At 44.2% G+C, this 26,189-nt stretch overlaps 1 protein-coding gene across 1 annotated transcript in view; it reads left to right on the top strand.

The window, feature by feature from the left end:
• The window catches only part of MYO1H (myosin IH), a 240,169-nt gene that overhangs the window by 69,568 nt on the left and 144,412 nt on the right, over positions 1–26,189 (top strand). Inside the window, exons 15-19 of the mRNA XM_073603280.1 lie at positions 2,940–3,034; positions 9,537–9,583; positions 11,010–11,090; positions 13,311–13,416; positions 25,864–25,981. Of these exons, the coding sequence (XP_073459381.1) occupies positions 2,940–3,034; positions 9,537–9,583; positions 11,010–11,090; positions 13,311–13,416; positions 25,864–25,981 (447 nt within the window). The remainder of the gene's footprint in view (positions 1–2,939; positions 3,035–9,536; positions 9,584–11,009; positions 11,091–13,310; positions 13,417–25,863; positions 25,982–26,189) is intronic.

Genomic DNA, 26,189 nt, shown 5'->3' with positions numbered 1-26,189 from the left:
GGAAGGGAACATGTGAGGGGAGGGGATAGATGTGGGGGAGAGAGCGGGAAAAGGTAGAGGAGGAATGAAAGAAATATCAGGAAGGATCAAGAGAGAAGAGAGAAAGGGGAGAGAAAGCCGAGAACGGAAAAGGGTCCCAGTATCCGTGATTGTCCAATCGATATTACAGTCTGATCTGAAAAGATCAGAAGAGGGAGCCCGGAACCCTAAACTTAACAAATTAAACAGTGTACTGGTTGTGATAAGGTAGGCCACTAGGTGACACCAGTTAAACAATAGTTGGGAGAAAGAAAATAAAGAAGATAGAAAACAAAACAAAAAACTGTAAGATATAGAGTATCTGTAAACTATGGAACGGTGCCAAATGGTGGCACCGAGTATTCCTAAGGGGGGGTTAGTGTTTAGCATGGCGGGAGCTCCCGGAGCCCCGGGAACCATAGGGCCAATAATATGTGGATTAATCTGGGCTGTACTTGTAAACGTAATTAGCCTATATAAGTATAGATGGTAAGGTTTCAAAATCAGAGACACAATAGGGGGAAAAACATGGGTTAGTACAACATTCTAAACAACTGGGTGTGCCATGAGGGCAACAGCAGAGTGCAAACAGGTACACCAGTCCCAGGAAAAAAGGTAGTTCAACAGTAGTAGTCAGGAACCTCCGGCTTGACGAGACTGGAAGAGCAGTGGGATCAGCTTCACAACAGGTGAGGACCGCAGCAGTCCCATGAGGCCAAAGAGGATCTTCCTGATGCAGCTTATGAGCCTTTGAGCCATTTTTAGCAGAGAAACCTGGTATCTTCTAAGGCATAAGGGCCCCAAACGTGCGTAACCATAACATTAAGGAAGAGTTTTCTGTCTTCCAACTGAAGAAAAACCAGTAACAGGAACTGCTTGCTGGAAGAGGTGTGGGAAAGTGAAGGCTATCTGTAGAGGCTCGAGAGATGGAAGTCCTTAAGGATCCAAGGTGGTGTAGTAGGCATTCCTACTCAGGTAGAGGAAAAAAACAATAGAAGACCAGCCGGTCCGTATAGCATCAGTCATCAGGGTCTATGCGGGGTGAGGATCCAGGACGGCGTTTGCGGCTGTGTTTCTGCCACTGAGGGATGTACAGCAGGCCTGGTGTAGTTGGAGAGAAAGGCCAATCTGGTAAAGACACCTGTGGCAACTCCAGGGTGCCCAGGAATGCAGGGAGGTCACCCAGCATGCGGAATGTGGCAATCTTACCCTCATGGTGCACCCGTAACTGAAAGGGAAAGCGCCATTGGTATTTTATTTGACGTGATTGGAGAAGCTGTGTGAGAGGCTTCAGGGCCTTCCGCATGGTCAGGGTTAAACGTGAAAGGTCAGGTAGTAGCATCACGGGTATGGTATTGAAAAGGATAGAGTCCTGCACGCTGGCTGCCCGCATGATGGATTCCTTAATGTTGTAAAAGTGCACTCTGCAGAGTGTATCTCGAACGAATGAGGGGTCAGGATTCCTGGGGCCTGAGGTCCTGTGGACCCGGTCTAGTTCAAGTGGGTTATCTTTGGGTAATTGTAAGAGCTGATTGAAAATGGCCGTCACCGCTGCCCTCAAGTTCTTGGGTTCCACAGATTCAGGAATGCCGCGTATGCGAATATTATTACGCCTGTTTCTGTTCTCGATGTCATCTTGTTGAAACGCAAGGTGCTGCAGCATGGTTGTGTGGGAGTTAAGTATTTCCTCATGCTTCTGAACAGAGGCATGGAGTGTCTCTGTTGTAGCTTCAATGTCCTCAAAACGAACACCAATGTCCCTTTTAAGCTCAGAAATCTCCTGTTTGTAGGTTTTTTCTATGCGGTGCACACACTGCTCAAAATCAGCCTTGGTAGGGAGGGACCGCATGTAGTTGTGCAGGGATCTCATCTGGGATTCTAGATCCCATCCATCCTCTGATCCTATGGATGCAGTGGATCGGCACCTGGAGAGGCTGGTGGGGGAAGCTGGGGGCACAGGGGTAGTGTGAGATGCCTGTGGGCAGGCCATAGTGTCCAGGGCTGACTCGGAGCGGGCCGGGGACGGAGGCGCCGGCGCCATCTTGGATCTTGGCTGGCGCTGGGCCGCGGCCGAAGATCGGGTGAAAAAGTTCCCCAAATCCCCTCCTGGACGAGAACCCCCCGTTCCCTGTTGGTCCCGGTACTTAGCTTTCCCCATCGGAGTAGTTTATACAGCCTGATTCGGTTCAGAAATGCCCTGTAGAGCCGCGGGATCCGGGAGCTGTGGAACAGCACGTCCTCTCACTCCATGCGTCAGGCCACGCCCCCCAGGTACGAAATTTAAAGGGATATTACACTTTTATTGTTTCACTTTAAGCATTATTAAAATCACTGCTCCCGAAAAAACGGCCATTTTTAAAACTTTTTTTTGCATTGATCCATGTCCCCTGGGGCAGGACCCAGGTCCCCAAACACTTTTTATGACAATAACTTGCATATAAGCCTTTAAAATTAGCACATTTGATTATTCATGTTCGTGTCCCATAGACTTTAATGGTGTTCACATGTTCGAACGAATGTTTTGCCTGTTTGCATGTTCTGGTGCGAACCGAACAGGGGGGTGTTCGGCTCATCCCTAGTGCCTAGGCAATGTTACCAGGGAAAAGCAAGATTTCTAGATGTTCTAGATGTTCCATTTCTAGTTGTTGCATATAAGATACCAAATCTTAATTTCTGAGTATAGATCTGCTTTACCTGGTCCTTCTGAAATCTAAACTAAAGCTTAAGATTATGTAAGTGCTGTTTTGTGGCTACTTACCTCACATATTGAAGGTATTCAACCTAGGCGGTAGGCCCGTGGCTGATGCCAGTAGTGGCCTTATTGCTAGCTCTGTCAAATTCCTGTACTTGGTACAGGGCAGTGAATGTATTTATGCTGAGTAAAATCCTCTTTTCCATATCATCTGCTGTGTTTTTTACAGCCGCAAGCTTGCAGGCCCTGGGGCAAGGAAGTCTATTGACTGGGTAGACTTTCAACTTCTTCACTACGCAGGGGAGGTCACATACTGCGCTGTGGGTAAGTAAATATTTTTATGATCAGCTAGAATTCTAACATATGTTTCATTTTAACCCCCGAAACATATATATATATATATATATATATATATATATATATATATATATATATATATATATATATATGTTTTAGATGTTAGAGACCTTGCTCTTGCTCTCCCCCACTTTCTGTTTGAGGATGCCCCACAGATGCTCAATAGGGTTTAGGTCTGGAGACATGCTTGCCCAGTCCATCACCTTTACCTTCAGCTTGTGTGTTTGGGGTTGTTATCATGTTGAAATACTGCTCTGCAGCCCAGTCTCCAAAGGGAGGGGATCATGCTCTGCTTCAGTATGTCACAGTACATGTTGGCATTCATGGTTCCCTCAATGAACTGTAGCTCCCCAGTGCCAGCAGCACTCATGCAGCCCCAGACCATGACACTCCCACCACCATGCTTGACTGTAGGCAAGACACACTTGTCTTTGTACTCCTCACCTGGTTACCGCCACACACGCTTGACACCATCTGAACCAAATAAGTTTATCTTGGTCTCATCAGACCACATGACATGGTTCCAGTAATCCATGTCCTTAGTCTGCTTGTCTTCAGCAAACTGTTTAAACCAGGGGTCTCCAAACCACGGCCCGTGGACCACATCCGGCCCGCTATGACGTTTTTACTGGCCCGCAGCTGGAGTCCTCACACTCACTGAAGGGACAGTCTCCCTATCGGGTTGTGAAAGCTGCAATGCATACTCCGCCCGGCAATATGCAGCGCAGGTCCCACAACCATTCCTGGAGCCTCCACAATGTGTTACTTGCTAGGATAGGCTGCACCTCTCTTCTCCCGCCTCGCTGTTACCATTGGTATCCTTAAGCTGTATATTTGCATACAGCGGGCCGGGAGCTAGGAAGTGCAGAAGGTCTGCACACTATACAGCAGAGAGACTGTGTTGGGGAGGAAACAAATGTGCGGACGGGAAGGGATTGCTTCTGATGTGGACACCGTCCTGTGTCGAGGGGTGATGGCTCTGTTGGGGGAACAGTTATGGGGAGGGGGTGACGGCTGTGATAGTGACACAGTTGTGAAGGGTGATGGGGACACAGCTGCGAGGGGGGGTGATAGCTGAGATGGGGACACAGTTGTGGGGGGAGGGTGATGGTGACACAGTTGTGAAGGGGGATGGTGGCTGCGATGGGGACACAGTTGTGGGGGGAGGGTGATGGGGACACAGTTGTGAAGGGTGATGGGGACACAGTTGCGGGGGGGGGTGATAGCTGTGATGCAAATTGTATTTCACGGTTCTAGTGTGCTGGTAGCCATCCTAGGGTATATGGCATGGCTCCACATCAGTGGAATGTCTATGCCCTGCACAGATGAGGAAGGAATAGCGCCGGTGTACAATATCGGCGTTCCTAATGTACTGCGCATGCACAGGAAAGTGACGCAAATCGCGTCAATGTACGCGACTGCAGCATCACTACGCCCCATATTGCCACATCATATCTTGTCTCCAGGATGACAACATACGGAGACCCAGATGGTAGCCATGATGGAGGCGACCAGGAAAAAGGTCTAAATACACTTAGCATATAAACACAAAAGGGGAATAAAAAATACCCAGTTTCTGAAATCACCAAAGGAAAGAGCAAACTAACAATCAATGCAAATTAAGGGTCTCTTGTACACAAATCAGCAGTGCCCCTGCTATTACATATTATTTATTACATATAATTTACCAAACTTAATTTATATGTCCCAATAAATAATTCTAGTGGTGCTGTCCTCCTTATTTTTCCCTTTAAGTTTAAAGATGGGATCATGTCTTTTGATACTTTCAACATGATTAAATGCCTTTTTTTAATGATTTTGTATAGCCTCTTGCTAACTGTCTGCTGGTAAGTGCATCGGCCTCCAATTGGAAGTCAGTGTCCGTAGTACAATTACGTTTGATGCGCAAGAATTGACTAAAGGGTATAGATTTTTTCAAGGACTTCAGATGGAAACTACTGGCATGCAACAAAGTGTTGCCAGCAGTATCCTTCCTGAATCCTTCCTGAATAGCTTACTTGTAACTGTACCATTTTCGTCCTTTAGGGTGCTCACATCCAAAAAGTCGACCTTACAATGATCATAGGTCATTGTGAAAAAGAGGTTAAAATTATTGCAATTCATATGGTTAAGACAACTCATTAATTTGTTTTCTGGACCATCCCATATCAACAGCAAATTGTTTATGAATCTTTGCCACATGACAATATGCTGTGTTCACATAGAGCTTTCTCCCACTCCCCCAGGTACAGGTTGGCGTAAGAGGGGGCACAACATGTCCCCATAGCCACACCCTATACCCGGAGATAGTGGGAGCCCTTGTATACAAAAGACATTGTGTCTCAAAATAAAGTCCAACATGGTAAGTATAAACTTGTATTTCCGTTCATGTGTTGCTCTCTGTTGGAGTACTCTTCCCACAGCTGCAACACCCAAATCATGTAGAATACTGTTATAGAGCGATTCAACGTCAATCGTAACTAATAAAGCTTTACTGGGGATCTCTTAATTTTCCAAAATCAAACAAATGAAACAAGTGAATTGTGTCTTTGGTATAGGACATCAAATCCATAACATGAGGTCTCAAATAATCATCAATTACCTGACTCATGGCTTCTGAGACACAACCATTACCTGAGATGATGGGTCTCCTGGGTGGATTGTAAAGGTCCTTGTGTACCTTCAGCAGTTCAAACATGGTGGGTATATGGGGATACTTAGTGCGGATAAATTCCCACAGATCCTTGGAAATAATCACCTCACTATGGGCCTCATCCACCAACTGATAGAAGTCTTGATTGAACCTATCAACAAGGGACGAAGAAATCTTATGATAGCACTTTCTATCATTCAAAATTTCGAAACACATGTTCTCATACATCTTATTGTCCATGAGAACAATATTTCCTCCCTTGTCTGATGCCTTTATTGTTATTTCAGAGTTGTTTTCCAAAGAATTGAGAGACAGATTTTGTTCGGAACTCAAATTTTTTGTGGCATTGTCATTTCTCATATTTTCTATCTCCTTTGTTGTCTGTCTCACAAACAATGCTAGAGCGGGACTTTGACTCAATGGAGGAAATTTGTTTGATTTCCTCTTAAACGTTTTGGTTGTTGTTGAACTACATTTGAAATGTCTTCATCATCCTCCTCAACATCCAAGTCATCCTCCCATAGGGTGTTATTTTCCTGCAGCAGCAGACTGTTAGCAAGAGGCTATACAAAATCATGTTTAAACCACTTCAATACCAGGCACTTAGACACCTTCCTGCCCAAGCCAATTTTCACCTTTCATCGCTGTCGCAATTTGAATGACAATTGCGCGGTCATGCTACACTGTACCCAAACAAATTTTTTATCATTTTGTTCCCACAAATAGAGCTTTCTTTTGGTGGTATTTGATCACCTCTGGGATTTTTATTTTTTGAGCAACAAATAAAACGTTTTTCTTTGTTTCTGTTAAAAATTTTTGTAAATAAGTAAGTTTTCTCCTTCAATGATGGGCACTGATATGGCTTCACTGATGGGCACTGATAAGGTGGCACTGATGGGCACCAATGAGGTGGCACCAATGAGGTGGCACTGATGAGGTGGCACTGACGGGCACTAATAGGTGACACTGATGAGCACTGATAGGTGGCACTGGTATGCGGCACTGATGGGCACTCATAGGCGGCACTGATGGGCACTCATAGGCAGCACTGATGGGCACTTGTAGGCGGCACTGATGGGCACTTGTAGGCAGCACTGATGGGTACTTATGGGTGGCACTGATGGGTACTTATGGGTGGCACTGATAGGTGGCACGGATGGGCACTGATAGGTGGGCACTGATGGGCATGGATGGGCACTGACAGGTGGCACTGATGGGTTGCACTGATGTCACTGATGGGTGGCACTGATAATACTGATGGGTGGCATTGCTGGGCATCACTGATGTGTTAGTACATACTGGTGCCAATTAGTGCCCATTTGTGGGCACTGATTGGCACAGATTGGGCATTCATTTGAACATGTGGATGGCCATGGAGTACATACCTGGCCATGCACATGTTGCCCCCTTTCCTGGTGGTCCTAGTGGCATCCCTGGTGATCTAGTGATAAACAATCAGCGCAGACCCCCCCTGTCAGGAGAGCCGCCGATCGGCTCTCCTCTACTCGCGTCTGTCAGACGCGAGTGAGGGAAAGCCGATCAACGGCTCTTCCTATTTACATCATGATCAGCCGTGATTGGACATGGCTGATCACATGGTAAAGAGCCTCCGCCAGAGGCTCTTTACCGAGATCAGTGGAGCGGTGTGTCAGACTGACACACCGATCCACCGATCGCTGCGGTGCGCGCCCCCACCGGCGCACGGCGGCTGTTATCCTGAAGGACGTCATATGACACCCAGTCAGGATAACTGAACCACCGCCCGGCCGTCATTTTGCTATAGGCTGGGCGGAAAGTGGTTAAAAAAAGGCATTTAATCGTGTTAAAAGTATCAAAAGACAAGATCTCATCTTTAAACATAAAGGGAAAAATAAGGAGGACGGCACCACTCAAATGAACATGACAAAATTAGAAAGATTCTCACAAAATATTGGCCAATTCTTACTGAGGATCCCACTTTGGGGAACTTAGTAACTAAAAATCCACAGATTATCTATAGATAAGCTGGATCGATTGGTGGGAGACTTGTTCAAAGTGAATACAGAGGGGACTTCAGGGGGATCCTTTTAAGACCTGGGGTACCTTTCCATTTGGGTCATGTTCTCAATGTCCTGTAATTGGAAGGAGGACACACTTCACATTTCTCAATGGTGATCGCTTTCGGGTGAAGCATTTTGCTAATTGCAAAATGTGAGGCGTGGTATATCAGTGCCAGTGTGGGTCTTTTTATGTAGGGAAAACTAAACAAGAACTAGGTCAACGGGTCATCAAGCACATGCACAGCACGAGTATTGGTAATTTGTACTTGCCACTTGGCCGACATGTAGCCAAGGGACACAATTATAGGATGCCCAGAGTCAACTTTACTGTTCTTGATAGAGTCCACATTCCAGCCTGCGGGAGGATTGGAATAAGATTCTGCTCCAGCGAGAGATGCGCTGGATCAAATTTCTTAATGCCACCACACCGCCAGGCCTCAATGAATGTGAGAGTTTTAGATCTTTCCTTGAAGGTTTTTTTCAGGGAAAACTGACTCATTTCAATACAATGTGATCACAGGATTTTTTTTCTATTCTATGTATGGATCCTTTAGTATTTGTTATTTTTTACATTTTATTTTTTATTTCACGTGTCAGGGTAAAGCAGAAATTCACTCAAAAAGTAAAGTCCCCCTGGTTTGCTCCCTCTCCCCAGTCTGTAATTGAGTTACAGGTCTTTTTCTTGGGAGGAGGTCAGTAATGACTTTTTTAAGTACCCACTCCCACTTCCGCAATCCTCAGCTAGACATAGATGGCATCCCTTGCTCTTTCCCCTCTGCTCCAGCAGCCTCCTGGGACACATCACATATCCCAGGAGGCCACAGGATGATTCACACGGGCTTGTGCATGCACAGTGGGGAGGCATCTGTGTTTTTTTAGGAAGACACAGCTGGCTCCCGTATCCAAGATGGCAGCACCAGTGACACGCAGCAGTAAGAAGAACCAGCTTTGGGAAGACAGCGCTGAACCCCAGGCACTGGTAAGTACTTGATTTTTACATTTCAGCAGCTATAGTATTTGAAGTTGCTGACCTAAAAATAAAATTAAACTAAAGTTCCTCTTTAAGTACAGTTTATTGCTAAGGATGCTGTCATATACTTTCTGTAACTTCTCCCACATTTCTGTTTCACACTGTGCACAATTTGATTTTATTCTGTGCTTAGAGTTATATAACTTTGACCTTTTTGATTTTTCCCCTCGACTATAGGTGGATTTTGTCTGAGCTCTTTTATACTCTTCCATGTACCCTCTCTCAGCATCTTCATTTTAAATTGCCAGGATTGGTAGTTATGGTTCATCAGATTAGCGAATGAAAATTTTGATGAAATACTGTTAGTTGCCATCATATATGCTTTCTGACCTTTTTATTTTTAAGAGACTGTTTTGTTGTAACTCTGACCTAAATCTGTATCAGCAGCAGTATTTCATACTGTGCCTTTAGCTAAACCAAGAACTTGTTGGATACTGATGTATATATGATCCCTACCAGTCCGGATGATGCTGGACACATGGCTGAGCCCTTCTTGTTTTATTGGAAAACAGGAACACAGAGACAGGAAATTACATCATAAATATGTAGTTCTACAAGAGAAAACAATGCCGTAAACATGATACTACCACCATAGTTACATGCATAGTTACTAATCACAATATGATACATAAAAATCGTTGTAGCATCTATGTGTATATAAATTGCATGCTAACACATGATAATCCCTCTGATAATCTACCTTCCAGATTTGCAGCTCTAACACAACATTTTGAATTTCTTGTATAGGATTTTTGGAGAAGAATAATGACCTTTTGTACCGGAACATTAAGGAGGTAAATTTTATATGGTCTTATTACTTGTCTATGCATTACAAATGATCATGCCGGTCCACTGATATTTCTGTTTTGGTTAGATGCTGGAAGGTTAAATCTCCTACCATTTTCCCATATTTCTTGGAAGCCCTAGTGCTGACATTTCTTTACCTGATTTCCTAGCTTCATGCATCTGCCATGCCCATTATGGGGGGTATTTCTGTCTGGGATTGAATGGGCAAATAATGAATTCTGGCAGGGGGAACTCTGTGCTAGAGCTCAGCAACTTGTGGAATATTAACTTTTAATTTACTGACCCTTTAAAATTTTAAAATCTGACCCGAACCACTGTTGCCACCAGATGACAGGCACATCCAGAAACCTAATCCTAAAGTCAGTTGACTTTCTCTTCAGTGGTCATGTAAAATAATTTGGGATATTCTAGTACACAAACATTGATACCTATCTGAATCAACAGCCTGTTCTTTCCCCTTGTTAAGGTTCACTATTGGCCAATATGGCTTATCATAGTGATTGCCAGTAGTAAGGCTTAGGTGGCAGGAGAGGGAGAAACCATATGTTTAATGCAGAAAGTTGGGGCATGAACTGTATACTAGAACAGTAGTAATGGGGTATATGGCGCATTAAGTGTTGTGTTCACATAAAGGTCTATGCAGAACAGCAAAAAGTTCACAGAGTTCAATTAGAGTGTTCAGGATAACTTTTCGCTGATCTCAATTCACCAGATGCAGCACCTCTGAAGAGACTGAAGTATCTCTAGGCAAACAGATAAAAAGAACAGCAGTGCGCAATCTGAGTATAGTATATTAACTGATTTATTGTGATGAAAAGACAAATGGCAACTCACATTGTAACAGTAAAAATCAGGTTCAACACATAATAAGGGCTTCAGATGGTCAGTCTCACAACAGCAGGGGACCTCAGACCAAGATAGGAGTACTGGGTGAATACACCTGCAGGACCAAGAGAACACACCGGGGGGGGGGGGCACCAAACTAAGTGCAGCATTAATAGTATTGAGAAATACTTGGAAATTAGAGCTACTAACATGGGTAGAGATGGCATTTTTTGTATGTAATCCATGAGCGGTCGGCTCTTGCATCTGGATGGGTAGCCTCTTCTTACAACTTGCAGCCTGGATAGTCTTGATGTCAGGCTGGATGACAGCTTAGATGAGGAAGTGGAAACCAACAAGATGGTGGAGAGCTTTTTGTGGGATGCAGAGTAGACCAGAAGTGATCCAATGTGAGTTGCTAATTTACAAGTATTTCTCAATGCTATTAATGCTACACAAATTACTTAAATGAAAACCATAGTTTATATGTTTTGCTTTCTTTTGTATTCCATTCAAAAGCATAACTTACCTTTACCCATTGAAAAAAAGACATTTGTTTGTAGAATTTTTATCAACTGCCCTGTATTTTAGGTGGTTATCAAATCCAAAAATTATATCCTAAGGGATTGTTTTCATGCATCAGAACTGGACAACAGAAAGCGTCCTGAAACTGTAAGTCAAATAAACAACCACCTGCACATAGCCTATTTGTAAGGGATACTGAGAGCAGGCATCAAGCAACAGGGATGGTCAGATCTTTGTAGCTAAACTGAGACCAGACTAAACATGATTTAAGCATGTTTATTAACATTGATATAAAACCTATCCAAACACCAGAAAACAAACTATAATACAATATATACAAAGTGAGGAACACAGATAAACAGGGTAATACCAGAGATGCAAGGAAGAGGGGAATCAGGATTTGGATCAGGAACAAAGGGAGAATATATAAGGCAGCAAAGTACAAGTACCAGACAGGAGCAAGATCAGCCAGGAATCCGGTTCAGGATTAAACAGCAAGTAGTATTTGGCTAGCAGAGCAAAACACTGAAGCACCAGGGAAAAGTAGAGGAGGGACTAAATACCCTCCCAGCAGCCAGCATCAGGTGGAGATTGATTACTGGGATCTACTGGCTGCTGGGAGCCTGGGAGCTTCTGCTCTCGGAACAACAATGCCATCAGCAGATGATCCAGGTTATCACATACCTCGTATCAGAGCCCAACTGTAGAAGGAGACCTCTCTTACAGACCTGGCTCGGGGACCACTAGGGTTGCAACAGTGGTTACGAGAACGCAGTGAGGTAGTAGAGCCTGTAAGATCTGTGGTAGCTGATACAGATGAGTAGAGATGATTCCACCAGAACTGGACTGTAGAGGCAGTTGGAGACGGTGGTTACAGGTGTGGGTCAGTGACCCCTGGATCTAGGCGGGAACTGGCTAAGGAACAGACTGGAGCAGAGTGAGACAAGCCGGGTCAGCACGGGTAATGGGTAGTTAATACAGCAGGCAAAGAGGAGTCAGCAGACAGGCAGTGGTTCGGCAACAGAAGATCAACAGTTTCAGATATAGCAAGGTCAAGGCAAGCCAGGGCAGGAGAGGGGAAGGCAGCAGTAGTCAAATGGAGCAGGGTGAGGTAATACCAGCAGGTACAAGATCAGGCTCAGGTAAAGCTGCAGATCAGACAGCACTGCACTAGAGCAGCTGCTGTGCTTTTAAAGGGTTGCTGGCGCCAAGCCAAGTTAGCGCGCATGCACGCACACCTGTCGCGTGTTCCCGCGCATGCGCACTTGCCGCATATCTCTGCACACGTACACGCGCTGCTGTTGTGGCGCATTCTCGTAGGAACATGCATGCGCGCTCTCCCGCACATCTGCCTTGCCACAGGGTATCCCTGACACAGGTCCTGACACTACTGACACTACTAATACTTTTTTAAGTATTTAGAGTGTGTTGATTTGGGGAATTGTTGTTTCTCTACCTTCCCCTGTGCTATATAGATAATTATACATTTTCCACTTATCCTGCCAACCAAAATAATGTATTCTACTTCACTGAAAAATATATTGTGGTTTTTATTTTAATAGTATCTCACATTGCAGGCAACATGTTAAATTACTGTTGATTCACTAAAACTGGAAAGTGCAAAATCTGGTGCAGCTGTGCATGGTAGCCAATCAGCTTCTAACTTTAGCTTGTTCAATAAGGCTTTGACAATAAAACCTGGAAGCTGATTGGTTTCTATGCAGAGCTGCATCAGATTTTGCACTCTCCTGTTTTAGTAAATCAACCCCACTGTGTTTTTGTGTTGCAATATTTTTATTAAAGGTTTTTCACAAACAAAAATAAAAGAGGTTCCAACATTGGTTTTTAACTTAACACAACCTCCACAGTATAGGTTACATATATAATAGAAAGGCAGAAAGTACATACATTGTAACTGTATTAGTACCAAACAAAAGAATTACTGTGTTTTTAAATATTGTGCTGAAGTAAAAAGCCGATTTGTAAGCATAAAATAAAAACCTTGAAACGTCAAGAATTTACAATTCAGCATCCACACTTACAAGGGCTTGTTCTCACCAGCTGACTCACAAAGGCAGTGCAAAGAGTAAAAATAATTCAACACATTCAGTATCCAATAGCAACCTATCAAGTTTTAATTTACTGTAATTGGTTTGTCATAGGGATGGTTGCTAATTGAGCTACTGGTTAAAATGGGTTACTGCACTTTACACACTCTTGTTACTCATTGCCCTACCTTCCTGAAAAAGCCTGTATATCTGTACCATGCAAAAAACCTTACCTTTAAACTTTTACCTTAGGTTACAATGTGTTTATAATTTGCAAATACACGATGGAAATTAATAATTTCCTTGCACATCCTTTCAGGTAACCACTCAATTTAAAAATAGCCTGTCAAGCCTTATAGAAATCTTGATGTCCAAGGAGCCAGCGTACATTAGATGTATCAAACCAAATAATGACAAACAACCAGGTAAGAAGAGTATTTAAAAAAATAGGCAGTGTTGCACTTGAGGGTTTATTCAATAAAGCAGTGCATAGGGCAGTGATGTGCAAAAAACAGTGACCCATGGCAGAAAATCAGGATTCAGATGTCTGATGTCAGATCACTAAAAGAAAAATTCTAGTTGGTTATAACAAGATTACTACACAAACATGCACACATTTCCTTATTAAAGAAAGCATTAGAGCTCTACAATGTTGATAAGGTAATATAACAACTGTAAATATAGTAATTACTGACAGTTTTAGAATTTATGATACACCTATCAGTTATTTTTAATCTCAACCCACAGGTAAATATCATCTAAGTATGTTTAGCGGAGATATATTTATGAAATATATAGGTGTAAATATTGTAATTATCTCCAAACTCTCCTCACTAATTTCTTGGCTGAAGATCTCTTATTAAAAATAAATATTCAAAATTACCAACTCCTGGTGTCATGCTTTGCATATCTGTAATCCTGTTTGGGGGAGAGATTACACCCACCTCTGTAGCACCTAGGCAACAGGGGATCCCAAGCCTCTGCTTAGTGGAAGTTTAAGAGAGTACCCTGGAGTTCATAAATCTTTAGTGGCTCCACTCTGAGGGCCTTATAAAGATAAGGGGGACTTCCTCTTAGGAATAAGTTATCCCAAGTGTGTATTACACTTTCATTTTTTTGAAGGGGAAGAAGTCAAGGTCTAAACCAGACTGCAGTTTCAAAGTTTAGTTATGAACATAATAGAAGGAAAGAAGAACAGGGTAAAGTGTATTATCCCCAAATCCAAATGACAGGCTCCAATAGCTTCTCAGGTTAGAAGTCACTGCATAGGTCTAGTACCCAGGAGTCTCTACTTCCATTGGAATGCAGCAGCCACAAAACAAAAGGTTTGTTCATTTCAATATAAGAATCGGCTGGCATGGCCGCTAGACACACAGCCTGCACAGAAGGATGATGCCTTCCAGGCCTGGGCTCCAGCCCTTCTTGCACTTGGTACTAGGCCTGCTTATGCTAGGCTCCTATCCCCAGAAGGGAAGGACTTTTGACGGTACCCTCTCCCAATGAGGGTGAGCTGACATTGATGACAAATTTACAAGGGGTTGGCCAGATGACAAGACAGGTAGAACTCCCACATCTCAGATCCACATCCCCGACACTTGACTCTAGAACACTCCCAACAGTGTGATTGGCAGGCGATGTAAAAGTGAAAGTCCTAGAATCTATTTTCAGGAGAAGCCTTGCAAAAATACAAAAGAATTCACAGAAAACAGAGGCTAGGAATACACATCCCTACACATATTAAGGTTGAATATGTTTTATTGATTTTCAAATAAAGCAACAGGGGGTACAGAATGAAGAAAAAGAGGGGGAGGGGGATAGTGGTAAACGAATACCACGATGTATACCAAACATTGCAAACATTTGTATATGTGCTTGAAATAGTTCTCAATAACATAATTTGATATCCATGTCACTTTGGGTTACAGGTAATAATAAATAACACAAGGGTATAGGAGAGGGAAAAGAGAAATGGTCAGAAAGAGGAAGCGGGGGATTATGAACAGTGCGTACAAGGTATAATCCCAGCATCCAGAGTCCCCAACATTGGAAAGAAAATGTAACTACCGTGTTTCCCCAAAAATAAGACCTACCTCGAAGATAAGACCTAGCGTTATTTTCCAGGAGGGCTGCAATATAAGCCCTACTCTGAAAATAAGCCCTAGTTTAAAATGCTTGTAAAATCATATAATTCACTCTATTACAGTAATATATAATGTACAATGTGTGTGTTTCTGTACTATAATTGCGGGGAAGAGAGCTCCGTCAGGTCACAGAAGCGCAGAGTGGTGCTATAACAAAGTTATTTGGCACAACTATATTAGAGAAACACACACATTGTACATTATATACTACTGTAATAGAGTGGATTATAGGCTTTTACAAGTATTTTAACTCAGTTCACACTAGGGATTCCTGTCAGGCAGGAAGAGAGAGGGGGAGAGAAGGCAGCAAATTACATGGTAAGACCTACCCCAAAAATAAGTCCTACTGTGTCTTTTATTGCCAAAATTAATATAAGATCTGGGTTTATTTTCGGGGAAACATGGTATCAAAATTAGGAACCTGATTTCACTGGTCGACCTTGGCAGGGGGAAACCAGCATTATATCTCTAGATCTAGGAAGTCATGTTCCCTATGTAGATATCCTGTTAAGCAGAGGGTTAGAGGAGGAGTAATGAAGCCAGATCTGCCACAGTTTGGTGTGTTTGTCCCAAGCATCTCCCACCTTTGCCTGCAGTTCCTCCATAAGCATGGTGTCATTAATGACGTCTATCCATTTATGGAGGGGGAATAGCTTCTGATTTCCAATGTTGCGTTATGACATGATAAGCAGCTGACAGAAAGAATCTGAGAAGACACTTTTTATGTGATTTAATTGGACCAGGTAGGATGGATAGGAGAGCACCTTAGGGGAGGGAACGAGAGAATCATTATACATGTCATTGTAGATTTCAAAAATCTGGTTCCAAAAAGGGTAAACTCGATCACAGTTCCACCACACATGGAGGTAGGTGCCTTTTCATCTGTGACAGCACCAGCAGATGTCTGTAATGTTGGGGAACATTCTGTGGACTGTGAATGAATCCCTGTATCACAGAGATAGGAGTTTGTAATTCTTCTCCTGTGTAAACCCGGAGATAGATGTTTTGTGTGTGAGTGTAAATAAGGTATGCCATTGTCCCGGGGATATTTCATTCCCCAAATCCCTGGACCACCTCTGCGTGAAGTTAGGCAGTAGATTATGGATATGGGACAGAATTTCTTTGTAAATCTGAGAGAGAGTATATGTGTGGGGTCTGATAGAGACTACACATGTCCTTGAAAGCTGTGAGTGGTCTGTGGATCTGTCCGGAAAGGTTATAGAGGGTTTGGTCAAGGGGCGGGGGAACCATTCAAGTAGCCTAGATATTATGGCAAGGGCATGATAAACCTGAAAGTTGGGGAGACCAATTCCCCCCTTGAGCCTGAGAGATCACATTATTTTATGTTTGAGTCTGGAGGGGTGATGTTGCCAAATGAATTTGATCGCTAGGGAGCGGAGTGAGTGGAAAAAGGCACTGGGTAGGGTGATACGGAGGGTTTGAAATAGATATAATAATTTGGGGAGAATGTCCATCTTGAGGACGTTCATTCAACCGAACCATGATAGTTGAAGATGGTGCCATGATTCTAGAGAGCGTCTAATCTTAGTCAGTAAGGGGCTGAAGTCCAAGGGATAGATGTCATGAAAGTCTCGAGGGATCTCAGTCCCCAAGTACTTAATCGACCGGGATTGCCAATTGAAAGGGAATTACTGTCGGATTGTGGTCAGGACCGCTGGAGGAAAAGATATATTTAGAGCTGGATAAAGGCGGGGATACTAATTTGTGGTTGTGTAACATAAAGTAACAAGTCGTCGGCATATAAGGGATAACTTGCTATGCACCGAGGGTGTGGGGATTCCGTGTATAGAATCATTATGACGAATCGCCTGAGCTAAGTGTTCGATTGTGATTGCGAACAGTAATGGGGACAGGGGACACCCTTGTCCAGTACCATTCCTGATCCCAAAGGCCCCCGAGACTTCCCCATTAGCCACAACTTTCACGAGGGGTTAGAATACTGCAACATTTTTTTGGGCAATAGCTTAGGGCCTAGACCTATCTGTTGTAGGGACGCTTGAAGGAATGGCCAGCTGACCCTATCAAAGGCTTTCTCAGTGTCACATGCCAGAAGCCAGGTGGGAATTTGCTTACGTTGAGCGTAGGATATTAGATGTAGTGTCTGGCCTCTCGTCCCGGGATGAAACCTACTTGGTCACTGTGAACAAGGGAGGGGAGCAGGGGAGTGAGGCAATTCGGGATAATTTTTGAAAATAGTTTAAAAACGACATTCAATAACGATATGGGTCTATAATTGCCGCAATTCGTATGGTCTTTCCCTGGTTTGGGTATCACTACTATCTGGGCTTGGAGTAGCTGGGGTGAAAGGGGGTGTGTCTCAAATACCTCCTCAAATGCTCGTCCTATAATCGGGGCCAGTTGGGGAGCGAACGTTTTATAGAACCGGGGAGTATATCCATCCGGGCCTGGGCTTTTGCCATTTTTAAGCCCTTTGATCACACTCAAAAAATCTGAGGTAGTGATCGGTTGTTCAAGACTTTCTATGCCGCTGGGGGGGATCATAGGTAAGGCAGTGTCCTATATATATATAGTGGCATATCTAGGTGAGCTGAGTTGGGGAGGGCGCCCGTAGCTGAAGGAGGGACAGATTATAGAGTGAGGCGTAGAATTCCTTGAATTCGGAGACAATTTCTTATGAAGTATTTGGTTAGAGGGGTGAAAATGTGGGGTATATTCTGCCTGTGTTGTCTGGGATGTATAACTCAAGCTAAGTGTTTCCCACATTTGTTAGCTTGGGAATAGTGAAGATGGCTGCCTTTATTTCTAGCAGCTAACGAGCATTCCATTAAAAGGCGCAGGAGGTTGCGTTGCACATTAGACAACCCTGCTAGCGTGTTGGGATCTAGTGTGTGTTTATGTGATGCTTCGAAAGAAGCAATAAGAGCAAAGAAGTATTTAATGTCTTCTGTGACATTGTGGCATGTTTCAATCTAGAGCCATGTTAAATAAAAATCCCCGGAGAACGCATTTCAAAGTCTCCCATTGATTCATGGCGGAGGTCTCGTCCCCAATGTGAGAATGGATTAAATCCTCTATAGCTTTGGATATCGCTGCTGTACATGTTATGTCTGAGTAGGTTATCGTTTAGTCTCCACGAACAGCTACGTGTATGTTGTGGGAGTCTACCTAGGGTGAGGTGTACTGGTGCGTGGTCTGGCCATAGTTTTAGTCCAATTGTGCAGGAAGGGTTGTAATCCAGTAGGGATTGTGAAAGGAAGATGTAGTCTATCCTGCTGTAGGACCTGTGTGCTGAGGAATAAAACGCATAGTCTTGCTCAGTGGGGTTGAGTATTTACAGGTATCCACCAAGGAGAGGCTGGTGAAGGTGGACCGTATCTTAGTGTGGAGGGAGATATGTGTGACTTACCGGTGGAGGAGTCCAGCCTTAGGATAAGGGGGGCGTTAAAGTCACCTCCTAAGATCAAGTTGAGGGTCCCGAAAGACTTCAAGCGCGCTGTCACAGAGGAAAGGAAGTGGAGCTGCTCCTGGTTATGGAGATAAGCATTTGCAATTGTGAATATCGTTTGCATGTATTTCAATTTCATAAAAAGGAAGCGCCCTTTAGGGTCAATATCTGAATCTAGCACTTCTGGGGTGAAGGAGCGGTGAAATGCGATCAAAACCCCCTTAGATCTGGCTACAGGGTTCGTGCTATGGTGCCAGGAGGTAGCACCGCATCCGAACTAAAGTGCGTTTCTTGGTGAAAGAGTATCTGCGTTTTGTATTTGTGAAAATGATAGAGCAATTGCCTATGTTTCTCAGGGGTGTTAAATCCTTGGCAATTTTGCGAGGAAATCTTTAATGCCAAAGTGGACGCCATGTGATGTGGAGTAAGGAGCTGCAGGTTTGATTATATTGTAGGACAGCTTGATGCAACACAAAATCATAACTCAAATATGGGGGGGGGGGAGATTAGAAGGGAGAAGAAACAGGGCCGGCGTAACCATTAGGCGGGACAATCTTTGCTGACAAAGTAATTTTGCACCGCTCCCTGCTATTACACCCCCGCCGCATAGAGCAGATTGGCGCTTTATTGCAGTATGCTGGGTGACAAGCCAGAGGATGAGACGGGCGGGGATAAGGATAAACAAGCGTGGGCGGAGTCTGTGTGGGTAGCTGCAGGACGAGCGTCTTCTCCCTCAGGCACCATGACTTGTAGTGTGGAGATGGAGAGTATGCTGTCACAGTAACAGTGAAAGCGGGGAAAGCTTACACAGGAGTCGGGCTGTGTTCTGTCTCCACTGTCCTCCAAACCCCCGCCCTCACTCTGCTGCTTCTCCAATCCGATACTCCACCTCCCATTTGTGCCCGCCCACAGTCCATCCACATGCATGCCTTGTACTTGTTCTGTGCTGCGAGAGGAGTTTTGTGAACAGCTGAGCAGCGCTTTTCAAACAATAGCTGCTACAGCCCTGAGGGACACCAGACTGAATGGGGGAGACATACAGTAAATGGTGAGTGTGACTTCCATCCCCAGAACTACCCCCCTCTCTGTTCCCACCACTTTGTGCTCTGCACCTTCTTCCCCCCTCTCCCTTTATTTATCTCTCTCTACCCCCCTCTTTTCTTTACACCTCTCTTCCTCCTCTCGCCCATTCTCTTCCCCACTAGGCTAGGGCCTAGCCTGTCCATATACCACCCTGGCTATATACCACCCTGTGACCCTGGCCTGTCCATATACCACCCTGGCTATATACCACCCTGTGACCCTGGCCTCTCCATATACCACTCTGGCCTGTCCATATACCACCTTGGCCTGTCCATATACCACCCTGTGACCCTGGCCTGTCCATATACCACCCTGGCCTGTCTATATACCACCCTGTGACCCTTGCTATATACCACCCTGTGACCCTAGCATGTCCATATACCACCCTGTGACCCTGGCCTGTCCATATACCACCCTGGCTTGTCTATATACCATCCTGTGACCCTTGCTAAATACCACCCTGGCCTGTCTATATACCATCCTGTGACCCTTGCTATATACCACCCTGTGACCCTGGCTATATACCACCCTGGCCTGTCCATATACCACCCTGGCCTGTCTATATACTACCCTGGCCTGTCTATATACCACCCTGGCCTGTCCATATACCACCCTGTGACCCTAGCTTGTCCATATACCACCCTGTGACCCTGGCTATATACCACCCTGGCCTGTCCATATACATCCCTGGCCTATCTATATACCACCCTGGCCTGTCTATATACCACCCTGGCCTGTCCATATACCACCCTGTGGCCCTAGCTTGTCCATATACCACCCTAGTCTGTCCATATACCACCCTGGCCTGTCTGTATACCACCCTGTGACCCTGGCTATATACCACCCTGGGACCCTGGTTATATACCACCCTGGCTTGTCCATATACCACCCTGGCCTGTCCGTATACCACCCTGTGACCCTGGCCTGTCCATATACCACCCTGGTCTGTCTATATACCACCCTGGCCTGTCCATATACCACCCTGGCCTGTCTATATACCACCCTGTGACCCTGGCTATATACCACCCTGTGACCCTGTCTATATACCACCCTGGTCTGTCTATATAGCACCCTGGCCTGTCTATATACCACCCTGGCCTGTCCATATACCACCCTGGCCTGTCGATATACTACCCTGGCCTGTCTATACACCTGTGGACCAAGGCTGGTGTGAGGAAGCGAGCTGGTATCACCACTGTTTGTCTTCAGACCGGGTCCAGGGGTGCAAGTGCGGGCCTGCGGACCACGGCTGAAGAAATAGTGGCGAGGCACTGCAAAAATCTCAACCCCGCCACCTCCACTGTATACATGGGCAGGGGAAAGTGGGTGGAGTCAGGGGCGGAGCCAAGGGGAGGGGGTGGCAAAATGAGGTTTCGCCTAGGGTGTCAAAAATCCTTGCACCAGCCCTAAGAAGAAAAGATAAGAAAAGAAGCAGTGTAATCCAGACTGGCTGCATTAGGTAGGGAGTATTAGACAATTCTGATGGAATGAAATCCTGGTGTGGGTAGAACAGAGAGCAGAGCAATACATGCCTAAACGCCATGGAGCTGAAGGTTCTACTCTCAGAAATGAGGGAGCTGCTCCCTCTAGTGACCGTTGTGGGGAAAAGCAATGGGCACTGTAATATAGAACTAAGACAAACACTAAATACAGAGACAGTAAAGGCTCTGCTAACCCGAACATTGGGAAGGTGGCAAAACTTACTAGGGACTTCCCGCCCCAGTTGGAAGATATAATGACTATGTGCAAAGTGGTCACGGATTGTGCTGGTGAACCCTGCAGGGGGGTTTAAAGGAAAGACCAACTCAGGAGTGGCACAGTTATCTCTAGGAGTGAACTAATAACCTGAGGGATCCCCCCGCACATCCGTGCACAAAAGCGCAGCACCAATAACAAACAGTAAAATAACCTTTAGATGAACCAACAAAGTTAAACTTATAGTAATACAGGCAAAATATAACCTTTGGGGCGGCCGCAGGGGCTGCCATGTCCATCAAATCCCAGGGGTCCGGGCTGGATGACCAAAAAAAAAGGGACACCCACCTCTCTCGGAGCCCCGGGGGTTTTCATCTAGCAGGGGATTTGGATGCACTTGAGAGAGGACGTTTATTTTTCAAAAATGTTTCCCATCCAGTGGAGAGAGGGTAGCCGGAAGTCACTGATTGTAGAAGCCTGTCCGGTGACATGTATTTGAGGTAATTCAAAAGTTCCCAGACAGTTAGCCAGGTCTACAAGCGTGCTGAAGGCAGATGATTTGCCATTGTAAGAAGTTGAGAGTTGGAACGGGAATCCCCATCTGTACTTGATCCGTTTGGCTTGCAGGGCATCTGTTACTGGTCTCAGGGATTTCCTCATAAACAAAGTCTGTTTAGACAGGTCAGCAAGCAACATGACAGGTATGTCATTGATTAGGATGAAATCTTTAGAGCGAGCTGCCTGCATGATGTCAGCTTTAATGTTGAAAAAATGGATACTGTAGTATAGATAACATCTCAAGGAAAGGCTAAGTTTGGGTTGCGGGGTCCCAGAGATCTGTGAATACAGTCTATTTCTATCACTGATTCTTTGGGTTTACCCAGAAGCTGGTTAAACACGGTGGTAACTGCAGTCGCCAGATCTTTATTTTCCATAGTCTCCGGCAAGCCGCGAATGCAAATATTATTGCGACGGCTTCTGTTTTCTTGATCATCTAAGCCATAGAACAGTTGTTGGATCTGTATAGTATGCTCCTATAGATTCTCCTCATGCTCCGAAATTCTAGTAATTAACTCTTCTACAGAGTTTTCAATATAATCCATGCAGTGACCTATATCCTTGTGGAGGTCAGTGATTTCCCTCTTATATGATCTCTCCAGTCTGCCTATATAAGACTCAATGTCCTGCTTTCTAGGGAGAGCTTTGTTGTCCCAGCCGTCTTTGGAGCTGTGGGGGGGTAGGAGAAGGACTTCTCGAGTGGATGGGATAAGGGTCAGAGGCCTGGGGAAACTGAGTGGCCTGTACCTGAGAGGCAGCGTGCGCTGCTTGTGCAGCCGCCGAGCAGGTCGCCGCCAACTTGGAACTTGGCGTGGTCTTGAAATCCGGGCCATTTTTGTTGGAGAACCAGACGATTTCTCATGGTTTTTCGGTCCCTGGAGCTCAGAGGGTAGTGCTGACGCCTTGCCTGCTCATGGGGTGAGGTGGAGCTGCGATGTGAGAGAAGGACCAGAGTGGGAGCTGATCAGCCACATGTCCTATCCTGCTATGCGTCAAGCCATGCACCCTACACATATTAAGATGTTGACTTTTTCAACATATACTGTATGAACAGGAAAACAGATCTGAAAGTGGTACTAAAGGCAAAATGACATACAGTATATAATGCAGTCAGTAGTATTGACAAAGCATTCTGTTTTTCTGGATCAGTTATCTATTGATTCTGACAGTAAGTCTGTTATTTTTCAACTTCCTTTAACAGACCAAGCTGTGTAGCAAAAGTAGCAGATAGAAGGTTGTTTACAATAATATGCTTTTATTCATTTAGTTAAAACCATTATCCTCTGTAAGGAAAAAAATCTACAAGTGGCATAGGTTTCAAAGAACAGCTAATTTGTCCAGTACTGGCCAGCCCAGAAAATTCAGCTCAAGATGACCCCTTTTGATGCTAAGAACCCCAAAATTTCTTCACAGAACTTGCAGGTAACTCTTGCAACAGTTGGTGTCAATGTGCATGCATCTACAATCATAAAGGGATTGCAACAATTTTACCTGCATGGTACAATGCAGGTCCCAGGAATAAATTTTCACTGTCCAAAAAGAACAGTAAAGCAAGATTACAGTTTCCCAATGAACATGCACTCACCAGCCACTTTATTAGGCGCACCTTGCTAGTAATAGGTTGGACAACCTTATGCCCTAATTGCTTTAATTCTTTGTGGCATACATTCAACAAGGTGTTAGAAACATTCCTCAGAGATTTTGGTCCATATTGGCATGATAGCATCATGCAGTTTCTGCAGATTTGTTGGCTGCACATCCCTGATGTGAATCTGCCTTTCCGCCACATCCCAAAAGTGCTCTATTGGATTGAGATCTGGTGACTGTGGAGGCCATTGGAGTATAGTGAACTCATTGTCATGTTCAAGAAACCAGTGGTGAAATGATTTGAGCTTTGTGACATGGTGCATTATCCTGCTGGAAGTAGCCATCAGAAGATGGGTACACTGTAGTCATAAAGGGATGGATATGGTCGTCAACAATACCCAGGTCGGCCATGGCATTTAAATGATGTTCAATTGGTACTAAGGGACCCAAAGTGTGCCAAGAAAATTTGCCCCACACCATTACACCACCAGCCTGAACTGTTGATACAAGGCAGGATAGATCCATACTTTCATGTTTATGCCAAATTCTGACCTTACCATCTACATATCACAGCTGAAATCCAATCAGATCAGGCAACATTGCAAATTGTAGCCTCAGTTTCCTGTTCTTTGCTGACATGAGTGACGCCTGGTGTGGTCTTCTGCTGCAGTAGCCCTTCTGCTTCAAGGTTCGATGTGTTGTGCGTTCAGAGATGCTACTTCTTCATACCTTGGTTGTAACGAGTGGTTATTTTAATTACTTTTGCCTTTCTATCATTTCGAACCAGTCTGCCCATTCTCCTCTGACATCAACAAGGCACACAACTGCCGCTCACTGGATATTTTCTCTTTTTTAGACCATTTTCTGTAAACCCTAGAGATTGTTGTGCGTGAAAATCCCAGTAGATCAGCAGTTTTTGAAATATTCAGACCAGCCTGTCTGACACCAACAACCATGCCACGTTCAAAGTCACTTAAATCCCCTTTCTTCCCCATTCTGATGCTCGGTTTAAACTTCAGGAAGTTGTCTTCACCACATCTAGATGCTTAAATGCATTAAGTTTCTGCCATGTGATTGGCCAATTAGAAATTTGTGTTACCAAGCAATTAAACAAGTGTACCTAATAAAGTGGCTGTTGAGTGTATAGGCATAGACCAGGTTTACTGGAACAGTGTGCTGTGGATTGTTGAATCAAAGATAGATTTATTCGGTCACTGTAACATGAGACGTGTTTGGGGCAAACTGATGACAGCATTTCAGGAAAAGAACCTAAAACCAACTTTGAAGCATAGTGTTGGAAATGCAATGGTTTTAGGTTGATTTACTGCCTCAGCTATGGCTTGTCTATCACATCAAAGAATGTGAGGCCACCTGTCCCAAAGTTTAAGTTGAACTAAAAATACAGCATATCTTTCAGCATGATAATGATGTCAACCACACTAGAAAAAGCAGCAAGGAATGATTTAAAAAAGGAGAAGTTAAGGGCTGTGCATTGGTCAAATTCTTAATCTGAATCCCATGGAAATATTGTGGGTGGATTGAAATGGGAAGTTCATGAAAGAAAACCCACAAAAAACTTGTAACTGAAGGAATTTTGCATGGAGTGGTAAAAAAATTCACAAAGCTAATGTCAGAGAATGTTGGGCAGTAATCAAAATACCTGCAAGAAGTAATTTCTGCTAAAGAGGACAATATTGATTTCTATTATTGGTTGTGTTAAATTATTAAAAAGGCAAATTTTGCTTGTGTTTTTATTCAGGTATGTCCCTTTTATATGTAGGCACCGCTTGAATAAAGATCTAGCGTTTGCCTGTTCAAATATGTTGAAAATATCATCATTTACCATGTGCAGTTTATATTTACTAAAATAATCACATTTCCATGTTCTGTGTACTATGGGAGACCAGATTTTGTGAATACAGGGTCCTGAGTTTAGTAACACTTTAAGCACACACCTATGTGATGACCGTGTTTGCCCATATGGGATGCACAGGTGTTCCATGCCTCTGCATGCAGGCAGTCCCCTTCATGTCAGTTGGAACACCGCAGCTGCATGGACACAGCCCCTGCTCCCAATTTAACATGTTAGTATGGGTAGTTGCCCCCGAACGCAGACAGTGTGAGTTCGGGGACATGCACCAGCACCAACACGGATGTCAGATTGGGAGCAGTGGCTGTGTCTGTGCAGTACTGCATCCCAATTGACATGAATGGAACTGCCGACACACAGATTAACAGAACACCTGTACATCCCGTGTACACAAATACAGTGCTCCTACGGGTGTATGCTTAAGTATACCTATGTGAAGGAGGCCCTATTTTAAAAATTCTTTACTTGTTTGTAAAACACTGTTATTTAAATGTATTCATGTGTATCACAGGAAAATTTGATGATATAGTGGTTCGTCACCAAGTGAAATATCTGGGTTTAATGGAGTATTTAAGGGTGAGAAGAGCAGGATTTGCCTACCGTAGAAAATATGAAAACTTCTTACAGAGGTAATTCTCTACACTGAAAACATTAATGTATTTAAGGTTAATTTTTCAAATTTATTTAATTCGCAGACTGAATTTTAATGGTACATCCAACTGCATTTACAGTACATTGTATACTACTGCTTTTTACAGATAAACAGTTAGTTTGCAATCAGCCCATACATATAAGTTCACTCATGAATGTTATCTTTTGTAAAGAGTTTTTTTTTCT

This window comes from Aquarana catesbeiana, linkage group LG01 (genome assembly GCF_042186555.1).
Source record: "Aquarana catesbeiana isolate 2022-GZ linkage group LG01, ASM4218655v1, whole genome shotgun sequence".
In the NCBI taxonomy this organism is placed as follows: Eukaryota; Metazoa; Chordata; class Amphibia; order Anura; family Ranidae; genus Aquarana; species Aquarana catesbeiana.
The sequence above is the reverse complement of the archived record's forward strand: the minus strand, read 5'-3'. Positions and strand labels throughout refer to the sequence as shown.